The sequence below is a fragment of the Cricetulus griseus genome, chromosome 6 (genome assembly GCF_003668045.3).
Source record: "Cricetulus griseus strain 17A/GY chromosome 6, alternate assembly CriGri-PICRH-1.0, whole genome shotgun sequence".
Lineage (NCBI taxonomy): Eukaryota > Metazoa > Chordata > Mammalia > Rodentia > Cricetidae > Cricetulus > Cricetulus griseus.
In genome coordinates, this window is record NC_048599.1 from 32,786,861 (window position 1) to 32,800,558 (window position 13,698).

Genomic DNA, 13,698 nt, shown 5'->3' on the forward strand with positions numbered 1-13,698 from the left:
CGCCCGGCCCCGCCTCCCTTCACGGTCTGCTGCTCCTCTATGGGGAGGCGCACGTGCCTGGGCTTTGTGTATCTCCTCCGGGGGGCGCGGAGCCGCCAAATGGGCCCGTCCATCAGCACGACAATGTGCGCCCCCCTCCCGCGCGGGGATTACCCGCAGGTCGCGAGCTAAATAGCAACAAAGGAGAAGAATGGCCCCAAATATGTCAGGAGGGTTCAATCCTCGAGCCGGAGCCCAGGGGGAAATTGGGCGCGCTGATGGGGTGGGGGCGGGGGCGACCCGAGGGCTGCGGCTGCGGCGGGAGATGGGCGCGGGAGCCCCGCACGCTGTTCTGGCAGTCATCCGGAAGGGAAAAGCTCTGCAAAGTCGAGACAGCCAGAGGCTGGCCCGAGCCCTGACCGCGGGACCTCGGGTTTCCCAGTGTAAACAAGTCAGGCCTGCGGGCTTCGGCCCAGCGGGGTCTGGGCTCTAAGGCTCCGCCTGACCGTGAGCCTCGAAAAGCTTCTCTCGAGTTGGAGAAACTGTTGGCATAGCACGTTTTCGATCGTCCGCGGAAGCGGGCCTGCAGCCTTGACTGGCTGGCTGGCTTCCAAATGGAACTTGAATGTCTGAACTTACTTTCCTTTCCCTGAGATCCCTGAGGCCCAGGGACTGGCGTCCTTGCCAAGGTCAGACCCAGGCTTCGTGAGCCTCCTCTCTGTGCAGGGCGCAGGCAACGCCTGTGGAGTTGGCCCAAGCCGGCCACGCGCGGTGAAGTTGGTTTCCACCCTCTGCGCAGCCTCATGCATTTTCATTCTGAGCGGGCATTTTGTCTGTGGGTTGACATCAGATGCTAAATCAAGGGCTCCAATCAAGGCGCTGCGGAATAAAGCAGCCGCCTGTCTGGGCGCTCCCCCCACCCCCCCGAGCCGTGCCCCCTTCACCTTTGTGAAGGAAATTAACCTCCCGCTATTGAGCGCGGGTCGCGGCCAATCTGGACGCAAAAGAGACGCGTGCTGCCGGGGGGAGGGGGGCCAATCTGTCCTCAGAGGGAGGCTGCAGCCTGGGAGGACCAGCCGCTTCCCCCGGAGCCACCGGGGAGAGACAACAGCGAAGGACACCCCCAGTACACACACAACATACCCGACACCCGATTTGGACGCAGATCGGGCAACTAGTCTAGGATCCTCTTCCCGGCCCAGAGCCGAGGAAACACAAAAGATTGTATTTCTCGGGGAAAGGATAGGTCCCTGCGAATGCACATAAGCCAGGATTGTCCTTCACCAGGGAACGAATAGCGGAGACTCATCAAATGTCATGGCTGTAGGGAAAATGTCACTTTACTGAAAGTGGAGAAAACATTTTTTTTTTCTTGTAATGCTCTGTGAACCTAGATTTTGCTGAGTTTCAGTTACGCCTAATTCCACTGAAGGCATTTAATTGTTTTGGGGTTTCCCTCTGAAAATACCCTGGCTTGAAAATTAAATACAGTTTTTCAACAGAATCCACTCGAGTAATAAATAGTTGTTAACATTGAGTTAACTAAGGGGGGGGGAATCTTGTGTTTTTATGTCTGTGATTTTTTTAACCCATCAACTGAAAAGAAAATACATAAAACGAGTGCTGTGCTGGTTGGTAGACCTTAAAAAGTTAGAAGTCCTAAAATGAATATACAATTCCTGACTGTTTCGATCTGAAAACAACTGGTGTTTTTTCCTTGCTCTTTTGAGCGCTGATTGCTACTGCTGATGAAATTAGAAGAGAGAGAGAGGATTCCGAGACAGCTTCGACCAATTTTATTTTCTAATCACGAATCCCATCTGGGTTGTGGAATAATAGGGCAGGGCTCGACGGTCTACCCATAACAGGGTATTTAGTCTTGCGTATGTAACACTCTTTTTTTTATCCAAAACACTATCGGAAGAGTTAGTTGCCTAGTGAATTCTTAAACAAACAACAAACAAACAAAAAACTCACTAATAATTGTAAAGAAGGTGTGTGTTGGTGTGTGTGTGTTTGTGTGTGTGTGTGTGTGTGTGTGTGTGTGTGTGTGTGTGTGTGTGTGTGTGCATATGACCAACAATTGAAAAAAAAATCCTTGCCGGAGGGAATTCAACCAGGCCTCTCGATTTAGTCAGGGAAATCTATGCAGATATTCAATGGATGGTTTTCAACGCCGATACAGTTAAAATAAATGGGAACTTGGAAAGTCCTGGAACACTTAGGCTGCGTGTGCCAACACATGCACGCACCAGCCACACTTCAGCAGGTGCAGTCCAGCACCGGTGGTGAGTCTCCACCGTGGTCTTTGGCATTTGCCTGCCTTCAGGGACCAGGACACCGACTCCTGCGTTGTGTCTGTCTCCTAGGAAGAGCAAGCGCGCTCGTGGCCTGCTTCTCCACACTGGAATAATGGACGCGGGGGAGAAGGGGTGGGGAAACCCTGAGCGTTACTTTTCCTTCTTTAAGGGAGGGGGTGCTTAACGGAGTCGGTGGGAAGCAGGGCACTGAAGTGTCCCTCTGGGACACCAAGGCAAGGATTCCTCTTTCTGCAGGGACAGCTTGGGAAAACCTCCCAGGCCTCTCCGATGCTTGTCCTTGCAGAATGGGATGTGGATACCAGTTCCCAAAGCTGCAGACTTGGAGGCTGGCTGTGCACCTTCCTCTCCGATCCTCGTGCACGCAGCTGCCGTCGGAACTCACTGTGACAAGCTTCGGAACTCACTGTGACCCCCAGCTCTGCTCCGAATGAAAGTTGAGACCACTGAGAGTTCCTGGAAAGTGGGTGTCTGGGTACCAAGTACAGTCTTTGGGAATTTAGCCGCGGGTCTGGAGTTGTACTAACAGCTTTGACCACTCGGAAGGAGACTCATGGGTCAGGGGTCTCAGCTCTCTGCCAGACAAGGAGAGTTTCTGAAGACACAAGGTTGTGTGTGCGTCAGGGTGAGTGTCTCTAGTTCTCTCTGCCGTTCTGCAGCAGCCGGCTCTCTTGACTCAATAGAAGCCCCCAGCACGGCCCCCGGTTCCCACAAGCCACGACTGGAAGGCATTGAGGCCCACTGTGCCATGGCCACCGCCAGGTCCCGGAGGGGCCAGAGTCCAGAAGCTTTGTGTTTGCAGGAATGAAGGGTTGTCTTGTCAGTCCCAGGGGCACGCGAGAGACACGCGCAGGCGGGATGCCGCCGCCCCTCCCGGCCCAGTCCGGCCTCTGGGCACCTTCCGGGCCTCCCCGCCCCGAAGGCCGCTGCCTTTGTTTGGCACATTAGCATAAAGCTGCCACGGATCTCCCGTTTAAATAATTCCACACAAAAGGAGAGTGCATGAAAGAGATCGAACAAGGGTGAAGCCGCGAGGCCGCGCTGGGCGCTGGGCGCGGGAGGGACGCGCTCGAGTGTCCCCTCCCCTCTAGAGCCCAGGGCCCCGCAATCTGCCGCGTACCCATTATGAAGCCACCGCTTTCATACCACCACCCCCTCTCCCCGTGCCGTCGGGCCACCGCACACTCATTGGAGTGCCCTCAGGGCTGTTTGTTTTTGCATTGGATAGGGACTGTGAGGGAGGACGTGGGGTGGTTGGACCCAGGGCTGGCTGCTAGAGGGGCGGCGTTGGCAAAGCCAGAAGGTGTGGGAATGTCTCGGCTGGAACCTTTGGGCGAGAAGAGCGCGCGGGACAGCGCTGACCGGGTTGACAATGAACCTGGGTGCAGAGGCACGCCTGAGCCCCCGGTTGCTGAAAATGAACCCACAGAAGCAGAGCCAAACCCACCAGAGAAGCCGGCGACTCCACTGCCAAAACCTCACATCGCACATCACCACCTCCTGGAAGCCTGAGGGGCACTTTGGCATGGGCCTGTTTCTGTCCTTGGGTACAGGGCGTTTCTCCCACAACTTATCCTCGGAGCTTGCTTAGTTAGACCCCTCTCCCATTTGTGAGCGGGGTCTAACTTTCCACCCTTTCTCTCTCCCGCCTCCTTTGACTGTTCTCCCCCCACCCCCACCCCTGTCACTCTTCCCCACCTGCCCACCCCATGCACCACCTCCTCTTTAGGTCAGTCTTGCTGTATTTTCCTCTCCACCTCTCTCCTGCTCTTCCTCCTCACTTCCAGTCGCCCCTCGACCTCAGACTGTCCCTCTCCCCATCTCTTCCAGCTCCTTTTCCCCCTCCGAGTGTTTCTTCTCTGGGCTTGACAATCCCTTCCCCCTTCCTCGTCACTGTCCTCCCTCCAGGCCCTTCCTCTGTCCCCTCCTCCTTCTCTATCCTCTTCCTCTCTTACCTTCTCTTTTTCCCTCCCTCGATCTTCCCCCACTCCTCTTATCCCCCTCACCCCCCAAACAGGCCAACGTGTGTTATTTTATTTGTCTAGAGAGAGCCTATTTGTTCAGTGATGTGTGGCCTCCTGGTCGCCTGCTTTAATGGGGGACGCGGAGGCTGGGTTTCTGTGAGCATTAGCATACAGCTGCCGGGCTCCCGCCCCGGCCCCGCGCTTACTTTATGCCGGCCTTATCTTCACTTCTCTCAGCCAGAAAACAATCAACAGCTCCTCACACACGCGACTTTCCAGTCCGACCCTGTTAAGACTGGCTCGCCCAACTGCATTCTGTCCTTGTGTCCCTTAGTGTTCAATCTCTCTCTCTCTCTCTCTCTCTCTCTCTCTCTCTCTCTCTCTCTCGATTGGCTGATTTTTTTTATCCTCCAGGCAGGTTTTCTTTCTCTTTCACACCATTTCTTATTTTTTTGAGTAACATTTGAGTTTTGAGTGCAGTAAAACCACAAGGAGGCATTTGTAGCAAGGAGGAGGCTACATTAGAGGCATCAGTGAAGCAGCATTTGGAAATTTAACTTTGGTATTTTCTTGACCATAGTCTTTGGTTAAAACAATTCAATCCCAAGATTAGGTGGGGGACCCTCTGAGATGTTCCAGTGTTGGCCTCTTTGAATCTTTACCGTGGGCTCTATTCTCCGGAAGCCCCTAAGACAGTTTCAAACTGTGACCAATGGCCACTAGGGCTTCCCTTCTTAGGAAACTTGTTCTCAATGGCTGCACCTATATGCCAAAGGTCTGAGATTCAGAAACTTGCTTTCTGAGAGTGGGACAAGGATTAAAATGTCACTAGAAACCTTTTGTAGGCCACAGTACGCTTTAGATGCTCTCACATGTGTCGTGATGCCCGTGACTACCCTTGTAAAGGCAGCAAAGAAAACACTGCTGGTAGCAGATTTATGCAGGACTTGCTGTTAAGGTTAACGTAGTCATCTGGGGGTCACTTTTGTGTAACTAGAGGCTTTATCATGGTAATAGCTGGTCACAAAAGTCATAACTGTTAAACCGGCTCACTGACTTTGTTCTGTTAATCTCTAGCCCAAGATCCCAGGGCCTGTCACCTAAACCTCTACATTTGCTGAGGAGTTTGACCCAGGTCCTCCTGGGAACTGGAAGAAGGAAGGAAGGGAGCCTGGTGCCTGAGCTGACAACCCTGAAATACGTGTTGGGTGTGAATTCTGAAGCGTGGTCCAGCAGCAATTGGTTCCCATTCAAGTGATGCAGTTTGTGCCATATGGCCACTGTGGCCCTCCCCCTCAATGCTCCGTGCATTTGTGTAGAACCTATGTGTGAAGGAATCAGTGGCATTTCTTATTTGCTTTTGTCTGGCTGCAGAAAAATGCGAGTTCAGTGTTCTGGAACAGTGTTGTTGTGTGAAGAATCATACAACTTGGTTGCATTATTGCCCAGGCAGCTTGCAGCAGACTTGGATGGTATGTGTAGACATCTGGATGGCCCTGCTCCCATTTTGCCTTGTGGGATAGGAGAATCTTGCCACTGTGCCTTTGGGTATGTGTGTGTGATGAAACCTATAATGTGTATACAAAAAACAAGTACACTTCCTGAATTCATTTGCATGTGGGGGGCAATTAAAACTTGTTTTATGAGAGAAGGTTGCTTGGGTCCCTCCCTCCCCCCCTTTTTTTCCCCAAATAGTTCCACTTAGCAGTCCAAGCTGGCCTCCAAATCACTACATAGCTCAAACTGGCCTTGAATTTATGGTGATCCTCCTGTGTTATGCCCTGGTTATGTTAGAAAGGAGAAAATAATATTCTGATCCACACTGAACACACTAGAGATCAGTCCTCCACCTAACCCATTTTCCCATGGATCAGAGTCAAATGAAATGAACTAGATTAATTTCCCTCTACATTTAAGAATTTGAAATCTGTGTGTGAATTCCCCAGTCTTTAATTTTTCTTAGTCTTTATGTTCATAATCAGAAAAATGAATTAAAAATAATAAGGGCTGTGAAGGTAGCCTCCTTGGTTTCAAAAGGTTAGGTAAGTTTCACCTAGTCCTCCTGAGGGTAAATGACAGATTTAATTTCTCCTTGTCTGTTTACCAAATTTCCATTCTGGACACATTACTCTTTTATCACCACTATTACTTGGTACGCATAGGAAGAGCAAATGGAACTGGCATCAGACTACTCCAGGAAATCAAACAGACTCACACACAAGGTAAAAACAAGTTTTGCTCAGTAGGAGTTCATTTTATTGCTAGAGCAGATTATTCTGCACAGAACACGCCTGTGTTTGTAAAGCTCCCTGGCTTAGCAGTGCCTCACAGCCGAGCGCCACCTACTGGAGCACCAGGAAACCACCGGAGGAAGAACGTGGATGGGGGAGGGGCAGGGGATGGCTGACCTGAGAGAGGAAGTGGTGCCAGGGAGCCTCTGGCCACAGCTAAATGATGCCCGGCCACGCATACATGGGCAGGTGGTACTGGTTGTAATGAAGATAATCCAGGGTGCTCTTCTCCAGCAGGTTTTTGTAGATGGACTGCTCGAAAACCCTTTGGAGGTATTTCTGGGGCTTCTCGTTCATGTTTATTTCCTCGTCCTCTACCTTGTAGGCCAGCTGCTCCATGGAAGGCATGTCTGTCTCCTGTGGAGGCAGTTAAGAGGCCAGAGTCAGAGTTTCCAGGGACTCAGCGTCGCCGCAGCAGAGGATGGGAGTTTTTTCCTAGCTTTGTAAAAATTATTCATAAAGGTGACAAAACACAGCCAATGCACACTATTGTTCTTATCATTTTCAGTGGACAGTTCAGGACACTCACACCATCATACAGCCACCATCATCATCTGTCTGTCTATCTGCAGAGTTTGCGCCCTGGGTGATCTGTTAGTAGGAACATCCAGTGCTGTCCTCCAGCCACCCCAGTCCCTGGCTGCTTTCCAGGGCGCCTCAGACAACTGCAGCCACACACTATGTTTTTGTGGCAGGATTCTTTTTATCAAATAGCATGATGTCCTCAAGGATAATGATTTTAAGCCCTTAATTTTTTAGACAAAAGTTATTTGCTTGCTTTAATATTTGGACATGAACCCCGCCCCCCCCCCACCTGGATTTTTTGGTGGTTTATTGCCTTGGGTCTTGCTAAGGGGAAGAGTTTAAGACTTTCAGAATAATGTTCTCAGTACAAATTTTTACTAACATCCTTAAACACAGGACTCAGAAAGAATAAAGCTCTTTTAGACTACACACAAGCGGCAAAGAGTAGAGGTTGTCTGACAGTGGTCGTTGGGGGTGGTGTAAGGTCACAGGGTGGCACCTGTGACCGCTCCCCTCACGTTATGCTCATCTGCCACCAGCTCACCTTGAAGTGCCCACGTCATATGTGACCTATTGTGCCTGGTTTCTTTCACTTAGCATAATGTCTTTGCTTTTCATAGTCTTCTGAAAATTCCCTTATATTTAATTTCATCTTTAACTCATGATAATTGTGTACATTTATGGGGTACCACGTAATGTTATGATGTATATATAGTTTGTGAGAGGATTAAGGCCAACTAGCATATCAATGCTGTATATAACTCAAGCATCTCTGTGGTAAGAACATCTAAAACCCACCCTTCTGATAATTTTGAAACAACTATACATTATTATTAGCATCAGCTGTACAATAGGTGGCTAAAACTTACTCTTGTCAAAACATCTCCCCTTCCCTCATTCTCCAGGCCTGACCAGCCATCTGCAGCCACCACTCCCAGCTCTTCAGATTTTATAAGTGAGATTATGCAGAGCTTGGCTTCTTTCACTTAGCAACAGGTTTATTATCCACATTGTTGTACAGAACAACCCATTTTGGGGCTGAATAGTATTCTACTGTGTATACACATCAGATTTTCTTTCTCCATTAACACATGGATGGGCAACTAGGTTGTCCCTGTATCTCGGCTATTGATGCCGCAGTGAACACCGGAGTGTAGACATAGCTTCCACACACTGATTTCTCCATGAACTCCTCTGGAGATAGACTCAGAAGTGGACCAGCTGATCACATGGTAAGTCCATTTGTGACTTTTGTGCTGCTTTCCAAGATGACCTCCACTTATGCTCATGCTACTTACTGACTTTGTTAGTCAGGTGGCTTCCCCTGCCTCTGTGAGTGCATGTGTGTGTGTGTGTGTGTGTGTGTGTGTGTGTGTGTGTGTGTGTGTGTTCCGGGAATGGAACCTGGAGCCTTGCACATAACATGGAGCCACACCCCCAGTCTTCATTTATCTGTTCTAACGGGGTGAGCTCTCACCTTCCTGCTCTGACTACCTGCTGCCATTCTGAGCTCTTCTAGATGTTCTTACAGCAACAGAAGAGTAACAAAGAAGTCACTTAATTCGTTTTCTTGCCTAACTGTTCTGGCTGTAATATTCTGGACTATTTTTGAATGGGATTGGCAAGACTGGACATTCTTTTCCTGTCCCTGCTCTCTGAGTATGATGTTAACTGTGAGCTTGTATTGTGAGATACGTCATGTCTCTGCTGAGAAGATCACACAGATTTTTGTCCTGGAAGATGACTTGGGGGGTTCATTTTCTTTTTTCATGGCTGAGTACTATTACATGTGTGAAGAGACCACATTTGTTTATTCACTGATACGCTAACAGACACTTGAGTGGCTTCCTCTGTCTAGCTCTTCGGAGTGCTTTGAATATTTGTGTACAAGCATCCTTTGGATACCTTCCAGGTCTTCAAAGAAATAGATACCTAGAAGTACAGTTTCCAGGTCAGAGGATAATTCTCTGTAACTTTTAGGAATCACGTTGTTTTTCATAGTGACTGCTTAGGTTTACACCTTCACTACTGGCTAGGTAAGGATGCTATTTCCCCCACATTTACTGTCTTCTTTTTAAAAAAAAGACTTACTTCCAAGAGTCTGAGTGTTTCACTTGCATGTACACCATGTGTGTGCCTGGTGCAGTAGAGTCCAGAAGAGGGTGTCAGATCCCCTGGACCTGGAGTTTCTTACAAGTAGGAGCTGACATGTGGGTGCTGGCAATGGAACCAAGGTCTTTTGGGAGAACAGCCAGTGCTCTTAACTGCTAGGTCATCTCTCTCTAGTCCTGTCCTTTCTTTTTGTTTTTCATTTTTTACATTACAGTCACCCCAGTCAATGTGTAGTGGTATGCCATAGTTGTTCTGATTTTTATTGCCCTAACGATTCACATCACTGAATATCTTCTCATGTAAATGAGCATCTGTGTCGACTCACTTATTTGTTTGCTTGTTTATTCATTTGTTCCTGGAACTCACTATATAACTGAGCCTGTCTTTGATCTTCCTGCCTCTGCCTCCTAAATGCTGAGCAGAATTCCAGGCATGAGCTCTAGTGCTTGGCTACATCCAGAATTTTAGTTTTATTCTGCTACTCTGTATAGCTGTCCTTATGAACTAGCACACTGATTTGTTACTGTTGCTTTGAAGTAAGGGTTGAAGTCAGAAAGTGGAAGCCTTCCACTTTGTTCTGCTGATAGTTCTGGCCGTTTGAAATCTTTTGTATTTCTATATGAACAGTATTAAAAAATACTGTTGGGAATGGGGCTGTGGTGTTCCACACCTTTGATCCCAGCACTCAGGAGGCGAGGAAGGGGGTCTTCACAGAGGCCAGCCTAGTCTACAGGGTGAGTTCCAGGACAGGCTCCAAAAGCTACACAGAGAAACCCTGTCTCCCAAAAACAAAACAAAAGACTTTGGTATTTTGATAGGATTTCATTGAATCTGCAGAATGTTTGGGGTAGTGCTGCCATGTTAACAAAACTGTCTCTGCGCCTATGAACACCATGTCCTTCTATTTATTTAGGCCTCTGAATCTTTCAGAACATTGTGTAGCCTTCAGTGTTCAGTGTTGTACTACTTTAATTAAACTGAGTCCCAAGAATTTCATTCTTTCTCGTGTTACTGCAAGTGTGGCTATTTTCTTCATTTCCTTCTCATTCTGTTGATGTAGACAGTTGCTGTGCGCTCATTGTATATCCTACAATTTTGCCAGTTGCATTTATTTAGTTTTATTATTTTCTGGATATTTTTTAGAATTATGTCATGTGAGAAAAGTCATAGTTTTGCTGATTCTTTTCCAAGGCAGGTGCCTCTTAATTCTTCTTTCTTGTTTAGTTGCTCTAACTAGACAATCTTGAATTGTCTTCTAGGGCAGAGCTGAACATAAGTGGTAAAAGGAGACATCTTTACCTTACTCGGGACCTCAAGGGGTAAGCCTTCAGCTTTCACTTATTCACCATCAGTCTGATATTAGCTGTGGATTTTTCATAATTTATCAGATAGGGGACATTTACTTCTACTGCTAGATTCTTAGCAGTGTATGTCTGTACAAATGCATGCCACATGTGTGGGTATGCCCTTGGAGGCCAGCAGAAGGAGCAGAATCCATTGAAGCTGGAGTAACCAGGAGTTGTGAACAGTCTGACATGGGTGCTTTGGATCTGAACTTGTGTTCCCCTCTTTGCCATGGAGCCATCTCTCTACAGACCCTACTGCTGGTCTTTAAACTATGAAATGTATTTTCTTTTTCTTTATTGTCTTCCCTCCCTTTCTCTTTTTTTTTTTTTTTTTGTTTCTATTGTTGGAAACGGTATCTCATGTGTCAAGTAGAGGGCATCTTAAGACTTGCTGTACAGCTGAGGATGACCTTGACTCCCTGGTCCCTCAGCCCCCTAGTCCCTACCTCCCGTACCTGACCTTAATTTTGTTTTCAGATGAGATGACATTGCTCCCTAACCCACCTCACTGTAGAATACTACTACTGTGCTGCATTTGTTTTTGTTGTTAGTGGTATTGGTGTGTGTGTGTGTGTGTGTGTGTGTGTGTGTGTGTGTGTGTGTGTGTGTGTGATGTTTGGAGGCTCCTTTTGAAGAGGCCAATAAAGGGTGTGAGATGTTATGGAGCTGGAGTTGCAGATGGCTATGAGCTTCCAGACATGGCTGCTGGGAACAGAACTCGGCTCCTCTGGAAGAAAGCAAGCACTCCTAACCATGTTTCTGTCTCTGCAGCCCAGCGATTCCTGTTTAAAAAGCTGATGTCTATAAATTTCTCTCTGAAAACTCTTCCCGCAAACATTTTTTGAGTGGTGTGCTGCATCTGCACTCACCTCTTAGTGTCTCTAACACCCCTCCTGTATTCTTCTTTGACCCACTCACTAGTTAGTTTCTTAAGAAGGTATTTACTTAGTTTTCACAAATTTGTAAAATTTCCAGTTGGCTTTCTGTGCTGGCTCCTAGTTTCATTATGCACTCATTACTGGTGACTGCTCTGTAAGCAGTTTGGATATTTTAATATTAACTGGCAGGTGTTCTGTGGCCTTGAGTGTCCTATCCTGGAGAGTGTTCCATGTGGACTTGAGAAGAAGGTGTTCTCCAGAGTTGCTGAGCAGCTGCCCTGTGCATCTGTGCTGGCTCCTGTGCACCTGTGCTGTCTCTTGTACACCTGTGCTGGCTCCTGTGCACCTGTGCTGGCTCCTGTGCACCTGTGCTGTCTCTTGTACACCTGTGCTGGCTCCTGTGCACCTGTGCTGGCTCCTGTGCACCTGTGCTGGTTCCACATGGTTCACAGCTCACAAATATATTTTTCTTCCTCTCCTGAGGCCTGTTGTATCATAGCTCAAAGTGATACACTGAAATATCCAATCCTTACTTTATACACATTTTTCTTCCAATCTGTCAACTCTGCTTCAGATATTTGGGGGCTCTGTTATTTTTTTCTCTGTGTATTGTTTTGGAGCCTGTCCTGGAACTCTGTAGACCAGACTGGCCTCGAACTCACAGAGATCCCCTTGCCTCTGCCTCCTGAGTGCTGGGATCAAAGGCGTGCACCACCAATGCCCGGCTAGGGGGCCCTGTTTTAAGGGTGTATGTGCTACTTTTTCTTAAAGAAATTGTGAATTTTGACTATACAAAATTTGACTATGGGCAGTGACTTATAGGCTTCAGCCATAGATAAAATGTGATGTTCATGAATTTATAATTAAAAACTGAAATACCAAGAATGCTATACTTAATGCTTGAGATCCTGTACTACTTTGGCAATGAATTAGAAAGGGACAAGAAATGGATTAAACCATCTCAATATTTAAGAAAAATAATTACTGTTTTTTTTTCTATTGTCAGACTCATAAATGAAACTCCTGCATGTCTGTGTGGTCATCACTTGCCCTGTCAGTTTCAGGGCTGTGGCTGTCACCCCCACTCTTAGCTGCTGGTGGCTGGCATTAGCACAACAATCCTTTGCTTCCATGTGCCTGCATATATCCCTTTTGTCTCTCTTCCAGTGTCTTTCTGGATAGAACAGCTAGGACTTGTTCTGTGGGTATCTGAAAGTTTGCCCAAAGTGGCCCTGAATTTACATAGTAGCAGAACCCATGCCACATACCACTTCTCTGTGTGGCTTTCCTGATTGATGAATGGAAATGCTAAAAACAGAACAGTGCCCACTGAGGTTCTTCCCCTAGTCCCTCATGGAGGCAGGCCACACTCTGGCTGGAAAACCCACAGGTATAACTAGAAGTCCTCAGTGTGTTTGTTGGCATAGGTCAAAAGCCACTCCTACCCTGAGTCAGCACAGCAAACTGGCTCACAGCCAATGTCAGGTTGTGGATGAAAATTTGGGGGAAGCCCTGAGGAGTCCTATCAAATGTGATGGGTGCCACTACGTTTAACAGCTTCCATTTCTTTTTTCCTCAACATTTGCTCCAATATTGATGCATCATTGCTAAGTTTAAGTACGTTCATTGTGTTCAGCATTGTGTGAGTTTAGACAATGATGTAAGGGCGTGGTGTCAGACAGAAGTTCCACTGTCTGGGAACCCTCTGTGCTCACCTGTTCACTTGTACTTCTCTCATTCCTCTAAACCCCGGAAAATTAATGTTTTAGGAAATTGAATTCTATAGAAGAAAATATGGTCTATGCTAACAATTATGCTAAAATATTTTTAAGCTCTCTGCTTTCCAGTATTTACCTCAGAAACAGGCTAGCAACAAGAAAACACTATGTATATCCTAAAACCCATCAGTGCTGTGTAAAACATTAATCAAGGACCTCAAATGTGGGGTTAAGAAAGCTTGGGTGGGGGTCACTCGGGGACAGACAAGTCTTTGCTCCAGTGGCAGCTTTCAGCAGATCACATTTTGAGAGGAGGGCAGGTGTCCAAAATGTTAAGTAGAGACAGTAAGCACTAGGTTTGTAACAGTGCTTCAGACCTCAAACTGGGCTGGCCTCCTCCAGGCTCCAGGATGGAGTGCAGCGCCTGTGTGACCTGTACCCATCTTTAGTATATTGTTAGCTCTCCACAGCCACAGGTTTCACACCAACGTATTCAACGAACAAAGGACCAAAACTACTTGGAAAAATTACACCTGTATTGACAGTGTTTGTGTGTCATTTTCTTTT

At 47.5% G+C, this 13,698-nt stretch overlaps 2 protein-coding genes across 2 annotated transcripts in view; both read right to left on the reverse strand.

The window, feature by feature from the left end:
• LOC113836331 (insulinoma-associated protein 1-like) overlaps positions 1-113 on the reverse strand; it is a 2,119-nt gene extending 2,006 nt beyond the window's left edge. Inside the window, 1 exon segment of the mRNA XM_027420878.1 lies at positions 14-113. Within this exon segment, the coding sequence (XP_027276679.1) occupies positions 14-113 (100 nt within the window).
• A 6,523-nt stretch (positions 114-6,636) lies between these two features.
• Positions 6,637-13,698, reverse strand: part of Cfap61 (cilia and flagella associated protein 61) — a 289,348-nt gene continuing 282,286 nt past the window's right edge. The window contains exon 27 of the mRNA XM_027421600.2: positions 6,637-6,909. Coding sequence (XP_027277401.1) covers positions 6,709-6,909 — 201 coding nt within the window. The 3' untranslated portion in view covers positions 6,637-6,708. The remainder of the gene's footprint in view (positions 6,910-13,698) is intronic.